Source organism: Echiichthys vipera, assembly GCF_963691815.1.
Source record: "Echiichthys vipera genome assembly, chromosome: 8".
NCBI lineage: Eukaryota > Metazoa > Chordata > Actinopteri > Perciformes > Trachinidae > Echiichthys > Echiichthys vipera.
The window spans coordinates 14,015,362-14,034,724 of NC_139833.1; the positions used below are offsets into that span (position 1 = coordinate 14,015,362).

At 41.6% G+C, this 19,363-nt stretch overlaps 1 protein-coding gene across 1 annotated transcript; it reads right to left on the reverse strand.

Moving 5' to 3' along the window:
- Nucleotides 1-19,363, reverse strand: chrnb2 (cholinergic receptor, nicotinic, beta 2; the record flags this gene model as incomplete). The annotated part of the gene is made up of 6 exons (XM_083917957.1): nt 19,302-19,363; nt 8,640-8,785; nt 7,025-7,069; nt 5,173-5,282; nt 2,355-3,483; nt 1-153 (listed from the first exon to the last, which is right to left on the reverse strand). The coding sequence occupies exons 1-6, from the start codon at nt 19,360-19,362 to the stop codon at nt 1-3; spliced, it is 1,644 nt and encodes a 547-aa protein (XP_083774083.1). The 5' UTR covers nt 19,363.

Consider the following 19,363-nt stretch of genomic DNA (forward strand, 5'->3'; position numbering starts at 1 on the left):
TCAGCCTGGCGAGCTGGTGATGGTCTTGACTGTGTAGTTCTGGAAGAGCGGCTGCATAAACATGCCCAGTGTGCCAAAGACGCACACAAACACAAAGATCCACAGGAAGAGGCGGTCGATCACCATGGCGACGTACTTCCAGTCCTCGCTCACCTGTAGATGGGGAGGGACAAAAGGGATTCAAGATAAGGTAAGATGAATCACATCATTCTCATTCTCTCTCTGACTACCCCCTTGCCTTTCCTAATGCAGAGGGTTAATAGAGGTGAGGGGTTAATGTGAGCGGAGACTTGTTCTGGCACACAGCACTGATGAGGTCCAACGCCAGTCAAGGAGGAGGAGAAGGACGTGAGAGACAAGAGAGAGTGATGGAGGGCGGAGAAACAGAGGGGTGCGCTGACCCCTTGTGATGATGACTGGAGGAGGGGAAGGGCTGATGTGCCATGCATCGTGCCAGGAGAGGGAGGATTTTAAAGCGGTTGGCATGGCAACGGGATGGTAGCTATGCTGATGATGGAAAGAATTACAGAGGATTGTTAATTCCTGTGTGAGTTTCTTTCATTCCAGGAGAGAAGGCCGGTCTCCTAAGATGCCTTGAGGAAAAGCGTTAAAAAAGAAAATGCCACCCTCATCCACTTGGTTCCTCTATTCCAGCGCTTCTCCATTTGCACTCCTTCTCTATGCACACGTCATGCCGCTGCTATAATTACATGTCTGTGTTGAATATTCAGAGAGCCATGATTGCGTCACCAGATCTGTCTCCTTTGCTCATTCTCTGGTGTAGTCCCCCATGCGTTTCAAACAGCAAAGCTAAACAGGATCGCTGCGCCGCTCTATCGTCACTGCGACTTGATATGGCACTGAAAGGAAGCTTTTTATACTACGTAACCTGCACATGTAAAGTAAGATGATTTATGCTATGATTTTATCTCTACAGGGAAAAAAAGAATAATTAATTTTAATATGGACGAGAGCCTAAGCGATACACTGGTGGGCTGGTAACTGTTTATCACGGATATATCGGTAAGAAAGTGTGTTGGCAAGAAATTGTGGAGCAGTAAACTGCAGCAATAAAGGATTTATTGGCATTAGCACCACTTTCCTCTTTTATGTTTAACTTAAAGAATCTAGTCAAACTGCAATTTTTTTATGTATTGGATGCAGAGCAAAAAGCTGTAAATAAACGTTGACATTATCACATTATAACGTTGATATAGTGGACGGACCAGCTAACAGTTGCTATCTAGTAGTCATGTGGAAACCATGGTGGCAACATTAGCATTTGTGTCTCTGGCTACCTGACAAATGCAAGTCCAGTATTTATTCTTAGCCCCTTATTCATTATTTTTTTTACCTTACAAGAATATTTTTTCTTTAACTGCTAAATGCTCCACAGGTAGTCACTGACTGTTTTTCCATTTTCAGGCTATTTTGGGTTTTTTTCAGGGGAAGCTGAAGGGAAATTCAGAGTTGGCTGATAAAAGTCCAGGGGACGTATTCACAAAAAATGTATCTTAGCACTAAGAGTTGTCCAAAGGATCACTAACAGTTCTTAGTTAAGAGTAATTTCTTAAAACCTATTCCCAAAGATTCTGAAACTTTTACTAAGGAGTGGGAGGGACTCCTACACTAAGACTAGAGGGCGGGGTTGAACTTGTTGCTATGGATGATATCATGTTCATACCTTCTATGCCCACAGTGATTGGCTAAGAGGGAATGAGTCCCTAAGAGTGAATTTATGATAGAAACACTTCAATGGGGAAGTGAATGAACTGCTTCACTATGTGGGGTCTGGATAGGCCATGGCCGACGGCTGAGAGATGCTAAGATTGTCTACGTTGCACAGCTGCATTTTCCTGTGGCCAAATAGCGGAGAGTTGTAACAACTTAAATCTGCGATGAATTGGGTTTTTATTCGTTGGTGATGTGATGTCATCCCTGACCAATTCTACCACATTCATTTTGCCATCTTGATTAAAGCGATACCTTTTTAAAAGCTCACTATTGTTTAATCTCTCCAAAATGCTGACTGCAGCAGCCATGTTAGGTTGTTCCTGATTTACTCTTAGTGACTTAGAAGTCCTTGAGTGGATTTTAATAGATTAAGGAGCTACTTTTAACGCTAAAATGCTTTGTGAATTACACATATCTTAAAAAGTTAGGAGTCCTAAATTTAGGCGTGAAATGCCCCTTTTCAAAGAGTTACTCCTAAATAGGCAGGTGAAGACCTACTCTTAGCCGTAAGATGCTTTGTTATTAAGGCCCCAGTACTGGTCAGGCTCTGATGAGGGGAAACAGAGACTATTATTGTAATGATTTAAATGGTAACTTATAGACAAAAATCTTATACTCACACTTTGATCATCATCCTCACTCTTCATGTGGTTAGCAATGAAGCGTACTCCTTCCACGGCTTCTTCAAAGCCGGGACAAGCTTGAGCCAGTAGTGCCTGAGTCAGAGCAGGACCTCCTGCTGCTTGCTTCCCCCGTGGCAGGTTTCCAGAGCCTGCTTCCCGGCCGTCCCTCACCCTGTTGAGACCATCCATGGATCCCCCTCCTGCTCCTCCCAGATCCCCTCCAAACTGTTTAACAGACGCCCGGTTCACATAGCAGGTACAAGGGTCATTGTCCTCCTTGCCAAACACCCCTGTGGAGGTTCCCCCTCCGTTCCCACCGGTGTTGCCTAGCCCGAGCCCCACCATCAAGGCCCCCGCTTCCCCGCTTCGCCCACCCTCTTTCTGCTCCTGGGCCCTTCTTCTTTGGCGCAGCCGCTGGCGCTCACAGTTGTTCCTGGGCTGGCGCATGAAGAGCAAGGCGGGGAGCTTGTTGAGGAACACCAGTTTAACCCAAGGCGGCATGGTGTGTGTGGTGGGTGAGCGGTGGTGTACATTAAGCACACACACGCTGGTGACGATAGAGAAAGTGACCAGGACCATAGTGAACATCAGGTACTTCCCAACGAGAGGGACGTCTAGTGAAGTGGGGGGGACGATCTTGGAGATCAGTAGCAGGAACACAGTGAGAGCCAGAAGCACGGAGATGCAGAGTGTCATCTTCTCTCCGCAGTCAGAGGGCAGGTAGAAGACCAGGATCGCCAGCGAGGTGATGAGCACACACGGGATGATGAGATTGATGGTATAAAAAAGAGGCTTCCTGCGTATGATGAAATCGTACGTGATGTCCACGTAGGTGGGGTCAGCTGGGTTCTCGTTTCGTCTGCCTGGCAGAGCGATGATATCCCACTCACCGCTGGGCGTGAAGTCGTCCATGCTGGCCACATCAGCACGGAGCACCAGATCGATCTCGGTGCGGTCGTAGGTCCAGGAGCGGAAGCGCAGTGTGCAGTTCTGCTGGTCAAAGGGGAAGTGCTTGACCTCAATCTTACAGGCGGATTTGTAGATGGCCGGGGGCAACCAGAAGATACTGCCATCATGGGAGACCACCGCGTTAGAGTAGAATGACACCTCATACACCCCATCAGCACTGTGTGAGATTGAGAGAGAGAAAAAGACAAAAAAGAGTCAAATCTTTGTGTGATTAATCAATTCTAAAAATAAATATTTTGTAAACAAGAATTATAATGAGATGTTTCCCCCCTGTGCATGATGCATCTTATTATGCAAAATGGGTTCATTTAATAGTTCTAGGGCGACCACACACACACACATGGCTGAGGAGGTTACCGTAATTTGAGGCGCCTCAGGGCAGCAGGGTCACAGACACACACCTGCTTCTACAAACACAAGGACTAACACATTGTCTAGACAGGAAACACGGCCCACAGGTCAGTCAGCTCGAATTAGACTCTTTGGTCAGAAGTCAGCTGACAACATTAAAGCTGTAGACTGAATTTCCATTTAACTCGAGCATTTGGCAAAATAACTAATTAATGGTGGCTAATGCTGTGAGATGTGACATGTGAAAAATCCCAATTCATCATGTTTGACCAATTACACAATTGACCCACCTGCCAAAGTACACTCTTAGAAACACCAACTGTCCTGCAAATTTAGTTACAAAATCAAATTTCTTCCAGATTAGCAGCTCTAGTGCTGCTGTTTCCAGTGGAGAGGACCGGGAGGATAGCGTGTCCAGGTCGGGGGTTTGCAGGATTAAAGTGATCATTTTATCCAGAGATCTTTTAATCTTTAGTAAAGTAAGGACTGAGGCACGGAAAGAGGAGAAGGCCAGACAGATCACTGTACTCTGATTTACATACTGCAGGCTGACACTCAGTTTCCATTACATTGAGACAAGTGGTCTACATCCGAACCTCCCTCAGACATTCAAGATAACTGTAATTAAAAACTAGCAAAGCAAGTTTCCATTGCATATGTGAAGGGTTTTGTGTTTATACAATGCATAACAGGTAATTGCACCAAACATAAAATTGCATTAGTTTACATGTATGTGATTTTGCATATATTTTCCATGTTCCTTTAACAAATGAACAAAACAGTCCTTATAATAAGCGTTAGTTAGTGGTAATAAAGTCCTCATAAGATCTTATTAACCTTAGTATGTGTTAATTAAACCATGTGATCAAATAGCATCATAAAAATTTTTATTGTTAGATTATAAGATTTTAATAAGCACCTATTATAAGTAGGTTACTAATCCTTTATTATGCACTTATTTGCATTATTTTACAAGGACCTGTGCCCTGAGGGGACAAGCTGAAACTCAGTGTGCAATGGATGGGAACTGTCATTTAGAATCGAACCGAAGCGTCTCTGCATGCAGATAAAGAGATAAACATTTCAAAACAACTCAAAAAAAAAAGAAAGGTTCCTATGTTAATGTAACTGTACAGTTAACTGTATGCATCTACTGTACATGTATCTATCTGGGTGTGCAGTGCAGATGACTCCATCTTTGAAGTGTCTCATGAGACTTGGAGGTACTGTATAGCAATGTAGCATGAGTGATATGAACAGATTACAGTGGACATATTCAGTCATGTGTGGCAGGCCTGCATGTATTACACAGTGAAACCTCTATAATTTAATTGATGTTCTGATCCAAAGTGACTTACAATGGTGGCAGCTGGATCAAATCACCGAGGAGTTGGCTTAAAAACAATATCTGTTAAATATGAGAAATGTATGTGTTTTATGATTGTGCATGCATCCATGATGACCCCGTGTGCATCTTCAGAAGGGAGTGACTCACTTGTTGTAGAGCACCACGTCAGGCAGCCAGATGTGTTTCGATGGCAGCCTGACCTTCAACATCCCATCAAACTCCTCAGGGACCCAAGTCAGACGATAGTCCTGCCACTCCTGAGGGCCAATAAAAAAAGAAAATCATTTATGCGCCAATCACGCAGCAGCGAAAAAGGCGTTTTGAGAGGAGCAGAGAGGAGAAGATCTGTCTGTGCGTCTTTGTGTCTGTCAGTCAGTCAGTCAATGGTTGATATGACACATCACGGGCCTGAGGAACATCCTGTGCTGTGGATCCCTTTAACGCTTACATAATACTTTTAACTGTAAAGCCAAAGAGAGAGAGAGAGAGTGGCGCTCATGTCAACCCCGACCCTGAATGGTCTTTTAAATGCACCCAGCCACAGACCAATCAACGTGATTAGAATGACATTTACTGTACAGTACGGCATGTGTGTACATCAGCAAACATCTTTGAGTCCTCTGTGTAACCTTGTGTAAAAGACAGCGTTATCTTATTCTGAATGCCGTGGGCCAGTCATTGACATTGCCACACTGAAGCCTTTGTGACCTACAACAGCAGTCCTGTCTGGCTCTTTTATGTCATGGACATGTTAGAGCTGTATGTTCATGCTAGGTCATCTGCAGTAACTGTGATGCATTGTGGTCATTACAATATGTCTTGGCACAGGACAGCTGTCCTTGGCTCCCTTGCTTACCGATAGCAAGGGATCCATAAAGCACTGATGGCCATTCTACGCTCCGTTAGAAGTCATGAATCCTAACTCGCTCAGGTGCATTTGTGTGTGTGTGTGTGTGTCTGTGCGTGCGCAAGCGTGTGTGTATGTGTGTGTGTGTGTGTGTGTGTGTGTGTGTGTGTGTGTGTGTGTGTGTGTGTGTGAGTGTGAGTGTGTGTTTGGGTGAACATAAGACGGAAAATGCATGAAGCTTGAAACAATCCAATCAGAAACGCAGCATCCACAAATGTGTCATATAGATCTAAATTTATATCCAAATTGAACATACATCTGTGTAATTTGTTCTGACACCTGCCCTCTAAAACAAGCACATATGTTGACGATGTGTGGGTGAATGCATTTGTATACCTAGTGCGTGTAAATGTGTACACCTAAATGTTCTATCATGTTATCGGCCTCAGCTGTAAGCATACAGAGAGTCAGCCATGTAGAAGAGGGTCACAGCTCAGTCAGGGTCACATTACTCACAGGGCAAGGTAATGGTAGGTCTCACCCAAAACCCACAAACTGACAAATTCTGAGGAAATAGGGGTTCAGCATTCGTGCAAAGACCTTTAGGTATCATCAGTTACCTGGGATTTGGATGTACTAAAAACACAAATCTGTTTCCTGCTCATAAATTTCCACTCCCTTCTCATATTTCTCTTGTCAGATTTTGGGCTTTGGAGGACGCGTATGGTTTGATGTCTCTCTCACTGTCTGACACTTCACCAGTCAAGTCATTTCTTAAGGCTGCTGCTCTACATGCAGGATTAGACTCTGCACAGCTACAGCCAGTGAAACATAATAGAAAACAGGGATGCATCTGTCCCCTGCAGTAACTGGACCACTGCTTATGGTCTACTGGTGTAATAACACTGTGGCCTGATTATATAATGTAAATCATACATATGTATACTGGGGTACATATATGCAGTGTGTGATAAACTTCCACCGACCTGGCAGTGAAGCTGTGAAATCTACAGTAAACCATCCAAAATCAAAAAATGTAATTCATTGTTCGTTCTTCAGTTCATTTGAAAAATCTCTATCTCCTCATTTCCTTGTGGCAGAATGTTGACTATGTTAGGATGGCAAGATGAGGAGACAAGTGGGAAGTCTCACCTGTGTTAGCCAGACATTGGTGGTCATCACTTGCTCTCTTTCGTGCTGCAAAAAGAAGACCAATACATTACATTACAGCACTTCCAAAAAGCTGAAGAAAGTGAGTGACAGATTTTTTAAATTGCATGAAATTGAGATATTGAGATATCCTGACTTTTAGTCTGTAGATGCTATCAAGCTTGCGATATGCAACTTGATAGCTTCTTTCATAGCTGCTAAAGGCCCGTATAGTTCAAACTCCACCTATTTGATTGGATCCGGCACCTTGTTTGTTACAATCAAAATCTGTAAATCTGTTTGTGTAATATTTAATGTAATCTGTTATGTCCTTTATTTCTTTTAAATGAAGATACTCGTTAATTGTTTGCCTATTTTGGGTGGATTTTTTAGGAGTTGAATTAGGATACCGACAGCAACGACGACGAAACTTTTAAAATGCCAAATTTCTTTTATTTTATTTCAGATAACTTTTCTCTTTAAACTCATCATTATGAAGTAACTATTGATTGCACAATGTAATGGCTGTAGAAAAAATGGCACCAGCAGCATTTAGATTGGTTCCCTATAAGCCTTGCTTTCACTATGCAATTCTGTCTATCTCCCGGGGGAAAATGACAATTATCACAAAGGAAGAGGAAAGCACTTGAGTTGTGCCTTCACTTATGAAGGTAATAAAATAATAACACAGAGGCTTTGTAGTCTGAACCATAATCTGAAACAAGACGGCAAACTACTACTAGTAAGTAAGTGAGTACGTGAGTAAGTAAGTAAGTAGGTAAGTAGGTAATTTGTATTTGTATAGTGCTTTTCACAGACAAAAGGCACAAAGTGCTTTACAATGGCATAAAACAACATACAGGGCAAACACAGAAAAAACACAATACATCATTTGGCTCGACTTGGTCACAAACTTTCTCTCGGTACACTAAAATGTGTTGCTAAAAACACTTTATGCGCGATAAATGCAATGCTATGACACTGATTCATATATGATCAGTGCTGCCTAGTTTCACAGTTCATCAGAATTCAGAACGGTCATGGACACTGTGTCAGAGACTCCTCGACTCTGATTGGTTGTTTTAGGTCGGTCATGGTGAAATCTTTCCGATGCCGTTAGGAGCACTCAGGGAGCAGCAGGGGGAAGCAGAGGCACGTGACTTTTTCACAGAATGTCTCATAGTGCTGTCCAGACATAGTGACAATTTCAGCAAACATGAAAAAAAAAGACATATTTTTCATAGAAAGTTACCAATTTCAGCTATGAAAATATTCTCAAAATGCTCTGAATAGATTTCAATAAAACAGAACAGATCAGGCCTCGGCCCAAGGACAAAATGATTATCAAATTGACTTGAGATTTCTATCCTTAAACAACTTCCTTTTGAGACCTGAGTACAAATCATTTCAGTGGAGTCAAGAGAACAGGGAGAACAGCATTAGTCAGCTTTAGTGCACTCCTTGCACCTTACAAATGCCTTCTACATGTAATTAATTCCATCTTTCGGGGTCCTTTTTATGTGTCATCAAAATTAAATAACGACCAACATATTAGATCGTTCTCAATGCTGTGAAAGGTGCGCACAGATTCAAACACACGAGCCCGAGGCACACTCACCACGCTGATGAGCTGGGCCAAAGACACCATCAGCTGCACGGTAACCAGCTCGGAGCCATTAGTCGCAGGACGGATCAGTTTGTTGTAGTGGGCGGGGTTTAAGAGATGCTCCACCAACCGCTCCTCTGTGTCTGCCCCGAGGCCTCCTGTAATGAGAAGAACACCTCGTCGTCATCATCTTCATCATCATCATCATCATCAGACTTTGTAGTGAGCATTGAGAGCCGGCTCTCCATGTGTATCAGGAATACAAAGCTTTTGAACCATGGCATTACTCATCACTGCTGGCTGGAGCACGTCAGCGCAGCTCGATACACACTTCTTACAAGATCTGACATCATAAAAATGAGTCAACCAGTCTGAATGTCTCTATCGCTCTCTTTGTGCCTCTGTTCTGTCTCTATGTATTCTCCTCTGCTGTGTTGCACTTCTCTCTAACTGCCAGTCTTTTGTACCTTTGGGTTATTTTCACTCCACCTCTCACTTCCCTTCCCCTGTCTTCCCTCCCCCCTCCCTCTCTCCTTCCCTGTCCACCATCCCTCCATCTGTAAGCAGACTGTATTCGTATCTGCGTGAGCGGTTGAGTTCGGGCAGAAATGTCACAACAGCACACACAGGAGGGGAGGCATTTTACTGAGAGACAATAGATGGAGAAACAACTGTTCTGCACCTCCTCCTTCCTTCCTCTCTCTCTCTCTCTGCCGCTACTGACTCCGTGCCTCTTTGGCATCTGCTATCTCCCGTGCTGCATTTTTACCGTCCCACAATTCCCTCACACATTCCCCCTCAAGATAAACACAGGCTGCGTAATGTTGTCATATTTGTACCTACTACTTACAGTAGGAGGCTCTAAACTGTGCAGGAAAACAAACAATAACACTCAGTTATGTTTGTTTATTGAGTCAAACGCTTTCTATTACTATACCTTTTAGTTATTACTATAACTATACCTTCCTACACCTTTATTATCCTCTTAAACATGCATCGTCAACTAAACTAAATCTAAAAATTGACTGAAGTGTAATCAATAGTAGCGCTGAAGTAAAACAACCGGAAAAAAAACATGTCGCAAATGTCAAACAATCCATATTACAGCTTCTCAAATGTAAGCATTTATTGCATTTTTTCTTTTTTATACTAACTGAATATATTAATTGAATGGGGTCTGTTGGTTGAACAAAACAAGACATTTGAAGACATCATCTTAGGCTTCAGGGAAATTGTGATGAGCATTTGATGATGAGCATAAGTGCACAGCTGCAGCTTTGACAGTTGTATTGAGAGATTCAATATATAAGCTAAAAACAACGAGAAGGAAAAAAAGGATGTATACATGAGAGGAAATATGATCAAAAAGAAAAAAAGGTACTTTTTTATTTGTGTACAGATTTTTTTAAAAGTTGTGATTTTTTGCATCAGCGATATAGAAATCTGGAAATTACAAATCTATATATAAACTAAATGTACTAAACTGATGTATTTTACCATATGTCCATCCGTTTCTTTGCTCCTCTGATGCTCCGCCCTCCTGCCCCTGATCTTCACCTTCCTCCCCCCGCCTCCCTCCTGCCCTGTAGCACTGCTGTGTTCACTGAGCAGGAATGATAGCCTCTGTCTCCGGATCAATGAGGACTCTATCCGTGTCTGTAAACTAAACACGCAATTCCTCCTTCCCTCGCTTCTTTTTCATCTCGCTCTGCGTTGCATCGTGTCTCTTCCGCCTCATTTTTTTTTACACTTTCTCTGTCTTGCCATCATCTGAGCAGGCCTGTATTTTCTCCTCGCTCCCCTGACTGTCTCCCGCACTCTCATCCTTCCTGTTATCTCCATCTCCCTGTTCCTGACAGCAACTGTCCATTTATTGCCCCTTCTCTCGCTAATCCACCACCATCAATACACATCCTGTCAGCACATGTGTAGCACTCTGGTTGTTTATTGTGGACCGCCTTTTATATGTGTAAGTGTGTGTGTGTGTGTGTGTCTCTGTGTGTGTCTGTGTGTGTGTCTTTTTGTGTGCTCATATTCATGAGGGAAATAAACACAACTGTCTGTGCCTGAACCATATGAGTAATGTATATTATTCCCAGAAGCCCAAGGCAATAACAATGCTGGATGAGACAGAAAGCTAATACACTTCACTTAAACAATGATGAAGCAGAAAAGGCCTCCGTTTCCATCAGCCATACTCATAATGTAAATGGTAGGTTCATGCTCAAACTAACTACGTGACATATTGAACGTCTTGTTAATCTGTCAAAATGATAAACAGCTTTTTTCCTTTACAAGCACAATTTGTGAGAAGGATTATATTTGCTTTATATCTTACATTATATCAAGCATCCTGAAGCGTCTGTGCACTTAAATCTTTGAAAGAAAAAAATACTTTTTAAAGCAAGGAATTTGCTCCCAACTGACATCTCAAGTATCTCAACCAAATGTTTAAACGCAGATTCCCCTGAATTTTTGATATCATATTGTTTAAGTAGCTGCCATCATTCATTTCCATTATCAGCATCCCGGTTGGGGTCACTGGGCCGCTGGAGCCAATCCCAGCAGGGGTACACACTGGACAGGTCCCTAGGCTTTCACAGGGCTGACACAGACAACCATTCACTCTCACATCCACACCTAAAAGGGCAATTTAGAATCACCAATTAATCCGACATCGGTATGTGTTTGGACTTTGGGAAGAGCTGGAGAAGCAGGAAAAAGCTGACGCTGATGGGCCCAATCCGAACCCCGAACCCTTTTGCTCTGTGGCAACAGTGCTTCCAACTACACCACTGTGAAGGTTTTTTGCTGTGAATATACATCAAATAAGCCATCGAGACAGTTTTTTTCGTTGATCACCTATTAACAGAGAAATTCTGGAGGGTTTCTAAAAGCCAGACATGGCTAACACTGAGTAGCTCGGGGCGGAGCGCTTAACCATCCAAAATGGCTTTTTTTAACCGCTAATTGTGCTTAAAATAGCACCAAACCTCTGCGGTAGCATGATAACAGTCCCTACACATAAAAGGGAGTTCAGTTCAATACTTTCCTCCTTGAACTAAACTCCAGTGCATTCGGTTTTGACCAATATTAGTGGTTAAAAAAAGCAGTTTTGGATGGTTCAGCACTCCATCCCGAGCTACTCAGTGTTAGCCATGTCTGGCTGCTAGCGACTCTCCAGGATTACTCTGTTAATAGGTGATCGACAAAAAAAACTGTCTCGATGGCTTATTTGATGTATATTCATGCCAAAAGAGACCATGGGATACTTTTTCGCCGCAATTACACTCCAAGATGAATTGAGTGGATTTACTGAAAAGACCAACTTTACAATGAGCCAAACCAAAGTCCAAAGCCACACTGTCCCAGTTTATTGGATGCATAAAGACTTTTGTTTGTAAAATCAGGTTGTGAGGAGAGACTCAGCTCACGAGATGAGACGATGCATGATATTGGGTTAACGAGAACAAGATAAGATGAGATTTTATCACTATTTTTAACTTTCCGTATTTTCTTTACAGGTGCGTTTGATTTTAGCAGAGGGCAGTGGCGGTGCTGCATGTGTCTCTGCATAGTGCTTGTGTGTAGCCGCGGTGTACACCGTGTTTTGTCTTTAACTCTGTTTATCGTTTCCAGTTGCAGGGGGGAACTTTTATGCTAGTATTGAGGTCAAAGCCAGACTCTCAGACAACTTTTCACCTCGACGAGGAACTATCGTCAATAAAACTATCACAAAATCTCAATTCAAACATCATCTCCGTCAACTCTCTTTCTTTGATGTTGATGAAATCTGAAAACTTTCAAAAGACCAAGGAACAACTATTTTTTTTTTTGTGTAGGTCTGAAAACACATTCAGATTCATATTTTTGCAGGATCTTGACATTTTGACCTAGTCTGTTAAAATGCTTGAACAGTTTCAATATTTCCGCATCAATTTACTAGAATAAAAGTCTGTATCCTACACAAATCTGAATCAAAAGCCGATTAAAAAAAGCATCGTGCAATTTTGGCTTACATATCCACTCTGGGTCTTCATAATGTCAGGGTTTTTTTTACTCAAATTTTTTTGCATGCATGGGCTCAGGATGAAAGTCTTAACTAATATTTTACGACACTGAGACCAATTAGAGACCAAAACTGAGAGCTTTTCTGGTTTATTCTTATCTCAAGAACAAGACTGATAAAAAAATATCCAAAAACACACTCCAGCAGCATGATCACTGCACATACATGCTCATACTCATCCATGGTACTTACTTATGCTTCTACACAAAGACTGATCTCTCTCTTTCATACGACACGCTGTCATGCTAAAGACCGAGCTGAGTGGTTGTAATGTTGCTGGTAGCTCAGGTTGTATTCTGGTTGTTTTCTGGTGCAAATATTGCAAACTTAATGTGACACTATGAATATTTCAGCAGGGCTCCCCATTAGACCCTTGAGGGAGGGAAGTTACACACCACCATGCACATGCAAACACACACACCTCAGTGACACAGCGCAGGAACAGACAAGATGGTATGGTCAATATTCGATTGCTTCACCACTCGACACTAAACCCGATACTCTTTCTTTCTTTTTAACAGCTATTGATCTTAGTGTGATGATCAACCTCAGAACGTTTCTGATTTTTTTAAAAATTCCCTGTTGTTTGACCATTTAACATCATCATCTTTGTTTGCAGCTTCTCCGAGACCAGAGTCCACACACGCCATAAAAGACAAATGTGGAGAAAATGAGGGCGAAGCGAGCGCTAAATTGAATTACCCGGCTAACACTATTACAGTGATGATCTCTATTTATACAGCTCACTCAAATGAGAAAAGTTTGGAGGGAAAATAGGGTCGCTTTATGCTCTGCGTTCTGCCAAAGAGGCTTTTTGGCTCCAGCTGGGACCTTTTATGCTGAAATATTCTTAAATCAATAATGAAGAAATCCATTGATCTACTGGCAACACCCAATTGGCACCGTAGTGCCCATAGAAATTAGATATTAATATTGATCCTTCATCCAGCCGCAATGTCACAGCACTCCCAAAACAAAGCCTAACTAACTGAGAGCGGAAGAATCTTTATTGTCACTGAATTTGACAAACTCGACAAAGAAGAAAAGTGTCGCCAGTTGAGTTTGGGCTTTTTTTAATGAATCATCATGATGAGGGAACATACTTTTATGACAATGCCACCAACAAACGTTACGTATGCATCTACTTCACTTCTGTGCAACACCATAATGCTAACGCTATCACTAATGCAGTTACTAATACTAATATTCACAAAACCCTTCCTTATCTGAGTTATGTTCCTATTTATTTCAAGTCTCTTTTATTTGATGTGATCCAAATTTATTTTATCTGTGTCAATTTGAATTTAACTCTTCCAACCCCTTCATTTTGAAATATTTTCCTTTCTCTTTTTAATTTGCTCCATTTATGTTTGATACTGTTACAATCTCAAACTATAATCCTATATCCTTTATATCATCTACTTTATATTTGTAAACGTGTACAGATACAATTTTATAATTATTTCATGTAAATAAGCATTGACACAGCGATATACTGTATGTATATTCTTTGGCTCCAGTAAATATATGAAATAAAATCAGATTTTATGTTATATTTGCAGAAAATAAATAGAAAAGTAGTAGCACTGCCTTTTACCGGCTATGAGCCTGATGGCACAAATAAAATCCTTTATTGGGACAAATATTAGAGCTGAAACAATCAGTTTACTAATCGATAAATCAATCAAAAGAAAAGTCCTTTTTTAAACACAAATGCAAAACATTCACTGGTTCTTGATTTTTCAAATGTGAAGATTTGCTGTGTCTATCTTTTTCATCATTGTAAATTAAAAATCTTTGAGTTTTGGACTGATGGCCGGACAAAACAAGACCATGTGGTCTGTTAATTTTTGATGAGGCCTTTTTCACTGTCTTATGATGTTTCATATAAAACCAACTGACCGATTAATCATAAAGTACTTTCTAATTAATCAGACAATAATTGTCATAATGTATTCTGTTTGATAGCAAGACTTATGCAGAGACACTGATAAAAGATCAATTGAGTTAAAGATCTGAGTGAAAAAGCCAAAGTTTGTGTATCACTGCAGTGACTGCTTCATTTCATAACTTAGATATCTTTGTAGTGTGAACATTTTAGCAATAATCTATCATCATAGTTACAACAAGGCCTTAACCTCCAGACTGTCTTAGGCCCATTATCACAAATGCATAGTGTGGGGCCAAGTATCGATCCACCATACATAAAAATGTACTATATTTAATTTCGAGCTTGAACCTAAAATGCTCCTTTTCTAATTCTAGTCAACATCAAAGTTTCCAATTATGCTAAATCCACTACCATAGTATAGTCAGACATCTCTGGAAAGAATTTCCTCTAATGTAGAGGTCACATCCGGGGAAATCTAGGGAGAACATGTTACAGTGATAAAGACTACTAGTTGAAAAGCTACACCGTTAGAAGCTATGATTTAATATGTCCAGGAATCCTCACATTGGGGATATGCAGTATGGTTTATTTGTATTATTTACAGCCCAAGGAGCTCAGCTGTTGGATGACAGACGGTATGGCTTTCTAAATATAGTGGTGCAAATTTCAGGGACTTCAATAAAATACATCATTTGAACGGCATAATGCATCCAATAACTGCTGTTATCTGAGCCATTATTTGGATGACCATAAATCCTGAGGCCACGTTATCACCAGGTCGAAGCTGCACATGCGGGGATGGGATGTTGTCTGTCTGACACCAATACATGTACAGTATCTAGATCACATTTGGCTTATGTAATGTCTTGCAGAAAATCAAAATCATAAACATAATTTTTTCACTCTCTGCAAAACCATTACATTCTATTGATCAACATATTTTTTTCTAGTGTTACTGCACTTTTCCAGGCCAGAGATACTTTAAGATCACTTTTACAGTTTTATCTTCCATACGCCAGAGGAAGGTTTGTGTTATCCTCAATACACTTCTACACACACCTGCATCAGAACAACACAAGCACACCCCTTGCCTCAATGTAAGTCAAGCTTTTTCATTTTTTAAATACACTTGAATTAAAACTCTTAACTTTCCACACATCTCTTATCTGCCTCTTCCTCTCTACTGCTTATGTTTCTATTAAACCCCTGTGCTCTCCCTGTGCTACCCTCTAATCTCGAGGGCCACACGTTGTTGTGCTGCTACTACATTCATTCTCTCTCTATCTCTCGAACACACACATACACACACGAAGTCTTGCACAAATCACACATGAGAGTACACCGTTTCCCACACGGGATCACACACGTTCTCACATACAAATGTTGTCGGCTGTGTGACTGCTGTGCATTTCTTATCACAGATGCAGCCCCCTATCCGCTGATCTGATCCTGTTGCTGCTCTGTGTTGGGAGTCACTCCAAAGAGATAGAGACAGAGGAAATGAGAGAGCGAGATAAAGACAGAAAGTGACAGAAACAAAGAGAGAGATGGGTAAAGACAACAGGGTTGAGATGCTGCAGAGATCAGTGGGTTGGAACATTGCAGCAGAAAAGTGATGACAGGCTAAACAGACTGAGCAGAACTTTCTCGAGTGCCGCGCTGCCAAGGGAATGGTTAGTTGATATTCACTTAGTGCATTCATAAAGCAAAGGACAAAGATTATAGCGCTTACGCAATTACACGTACAAAGAGGATGACTTACGCATCCGTTTAAAGATGCAGCTGATAAAAGTGTTACTGTAAAACTAATCCCAGCACGCTTTACGTCCTTGGGTGACTGTTGCAGACAGTGCTCCATATCCAGTAACCTGTGCATCAGGTCAAGTCAGCACCACAGACCTGTTTATTATGCATGGCCTGCAGGGGGAAGTGACAAGAGGCATCCTCCTCACAACATAGGGCGGCCACATCCTCTCAGTACCGTCTGAGACAGGTGGTGAAACGTCCTTGAGCGCCCTTGCGCAGCTCCACTAAACGCGAGGGACCTTTTGTGAACGGCTGCGTTACGTAAGAAGTTATTGTTTAGCATCTTTAGGTGTAAAGTTATGATTTTTCCCTCTTTAAATCCATCAAAGGAAAAACATAAGAATACTCTGCGTCTGTGCACATGGTGTCTTTTCTAAGTACGTGTTTGACAAAAATGTGTTTTATAGATTCCTCGTAGTGAGTCTCTAAAATGTGTTTCTGCCCAGGTGTGCGCACAACCATGTGCTCACTTTTTCAAACGTGTGTTTGCACATGGATTGAGTATATAGTCTCTGAGAATGATGCTAATCAGATTTTCCCCCTGAAGGGGAGATGACTCATTAGCACTCCGATGCTTATGAAGCTGCTTAAAGCGATATTTCATATTGGTAGCATTTTCTAGTGCACAAACATCAAGTGCCCTGAGAATCTAAATATTATGCAGCAGGTTTAGAGCAGTTTTTTAAACAATATGATGATGATTTAATCATATTTTATATTTTTAGTTCAATTTGAACATTTGAATTAGTTTTTAAAATGTATTACAATATTCTATTTTGTCGTTATACAATACAAAAAGACCTAATTTTACTTCAGTGCAATTTTGGTGTATTTTGTGCACTCTTATCTTATTTGCATCTGCTTTTATATCTGTAAAACACTTATTAGCACGTATTTTTGTACTTTGTATCATCAACAAAATCAAACATTAACTTAAGTCTACTTTTACAATATTATGGGAGTTTTCTGTGTGACGTTCCTTGCACGTAACCTAAAGATTGTGCTAAATATGTGTGTAGGCTATCAGTGTTCTTATATCTGTAAGCACTTTGTCTGTGTGTGCTCTCTGCCAGCATGTAAGACTGACGAAGCCACGCCCCTTTGACCTCAACCAGTACCAACACTCAGCATCACACAGACACACATGCACACACAGCTAAACCAAAGAAAGTATGTCTGTTAATCTCACACGATGAGCAAAGTTTACATTGACATCACTCACATTATATGTGTGTGTGTGTGTGTGTGTGTGTGTGTGTGTGTGTGTGTGTGTGTGTGTGTGTGTGTGTGTGTGTGTGTGTGTGTGTGTGTGTGTGTGTGTGTGTGTGTGTGTGAGTATGTCTGTGTGAGAGACAGAATGAGCCAAAGTGTATGTGTGCCAGTGAGAAAGCAGGAGCATGTTGTCGCCATGGGTGATGATGAACAGTTAGTCAATGCAAGGCAGATGGCCAGGCATGTGTGTGTGTGTGTGTGTGTGTGTGTGTGTGTGTGTGTGTGTGTGTGTGTGTGTGTGTGTGTGTGTGTGTGTGTGTGTGTGTGTGTGTGTGTGTGTGAGAGAGAGAGAGTAGATGGAGGTGTGTAAGTGTGTGTGGTTACGTGTGCAGCCAGTGACAAACAGAGGCACTGAGCTGGCCTATACCCTGTTACTACTATGGATTGGCTAAAAAATATTAAGACGGCCATAATTCAACCAATCAGCTGACGTGTTTTTCTGCTCTGCTTTGGACAAACTCTCACTGAGCAGAAATTAACACCAAATTAGAGCCAATTTACAGAGGTAAAATATGTCCAAACACTCTAATGGCTTTACACTTAACACCTACCTCATTTGCTCTGAACGCACTGCAACAACAGTGTCGTAAATAAGACTCATCTACTCTGTGAATGTCCTCCATGAAGACAAAGGGCCATTTATGAAGTGTAAACGAAGGCTTTTCCTGTACCGCTGGATGACACATCATTTGTCCTTTGATGACAGGATGTAGAAGTTGTTTTAGCTCAACGGGTCTCTCATTAACCTGCCCACTCAATACAAGACCTCAGTGTTAATGAGAGAGAGAGATGGAGAGCAAGAGAGAAGGGGCTAAGTGAGTGATAATTCTTCTCTCTCTCTCTCTCTCTCTCTCTCTCTCTCTCTCTCTCTCTCTCTCTCTCTCTCTCTCTCTCTCTCTCTGTGTCTCTCTCATGTATATTTAGAGGGAAGAGGATAACTGATGCCACAGTGGCCCAGAGTTTTTCTTAGAGGTATGTTCATGCTTTAAAAGGGTCGTTCACAAAGACTTACATACCTACTGTGTTATGTTATGCAACTAATTAAGGTGCATTCAATTAACAGCTAAAAAAAATGTGTGGGCAACATTTAAATGCTCTAAAAAGTCTTCACCATGTGGCATATTCTGTTGACTTTGTTCTCAAAAGTATGCACCCCCCCCCCCCCACACACACACACACACACACACCTCCATACAATAATATTACTGTGAAACAATAATAACCACATGGCTTTTTTTTTTAAAAAGTAAGGCCTCTAAACGCATTATATTAGGACCAAGGGTTTGTTTTAGAATGTAAAACGTTCAGTTTCACATTTGCACTTGCAAGTGTTGCATGCGCATGTGATATACGGAGTGGGCAATATTTCTCCACTACATCATTCCGTCGCGTTCGCTGCTGTTATGAAAAAGATGGTGACACAGCAATGAAAGAGTCATTTTCAGCATGTCTGCCTCTCTCCCTCAGCATCCAACCACTCCTTTTGTTTTCACACTCACTCCCTCGATTACTTTGAAGAAACCCTGTTCGGATCCCCTGAATGCGCGAACGCGCGGTGCTTTTGGCCCTAAAGAGGTGACGATGCACACAAAAGCGCATCGATGGGAGCTCGTTTGACGGACAAGTTGTTACTCACCTCCCGCAATGGCGAAGAGAGCCAGCAGCAGCACTGGCAGCGGCGGCCAGCCGTCCATCATC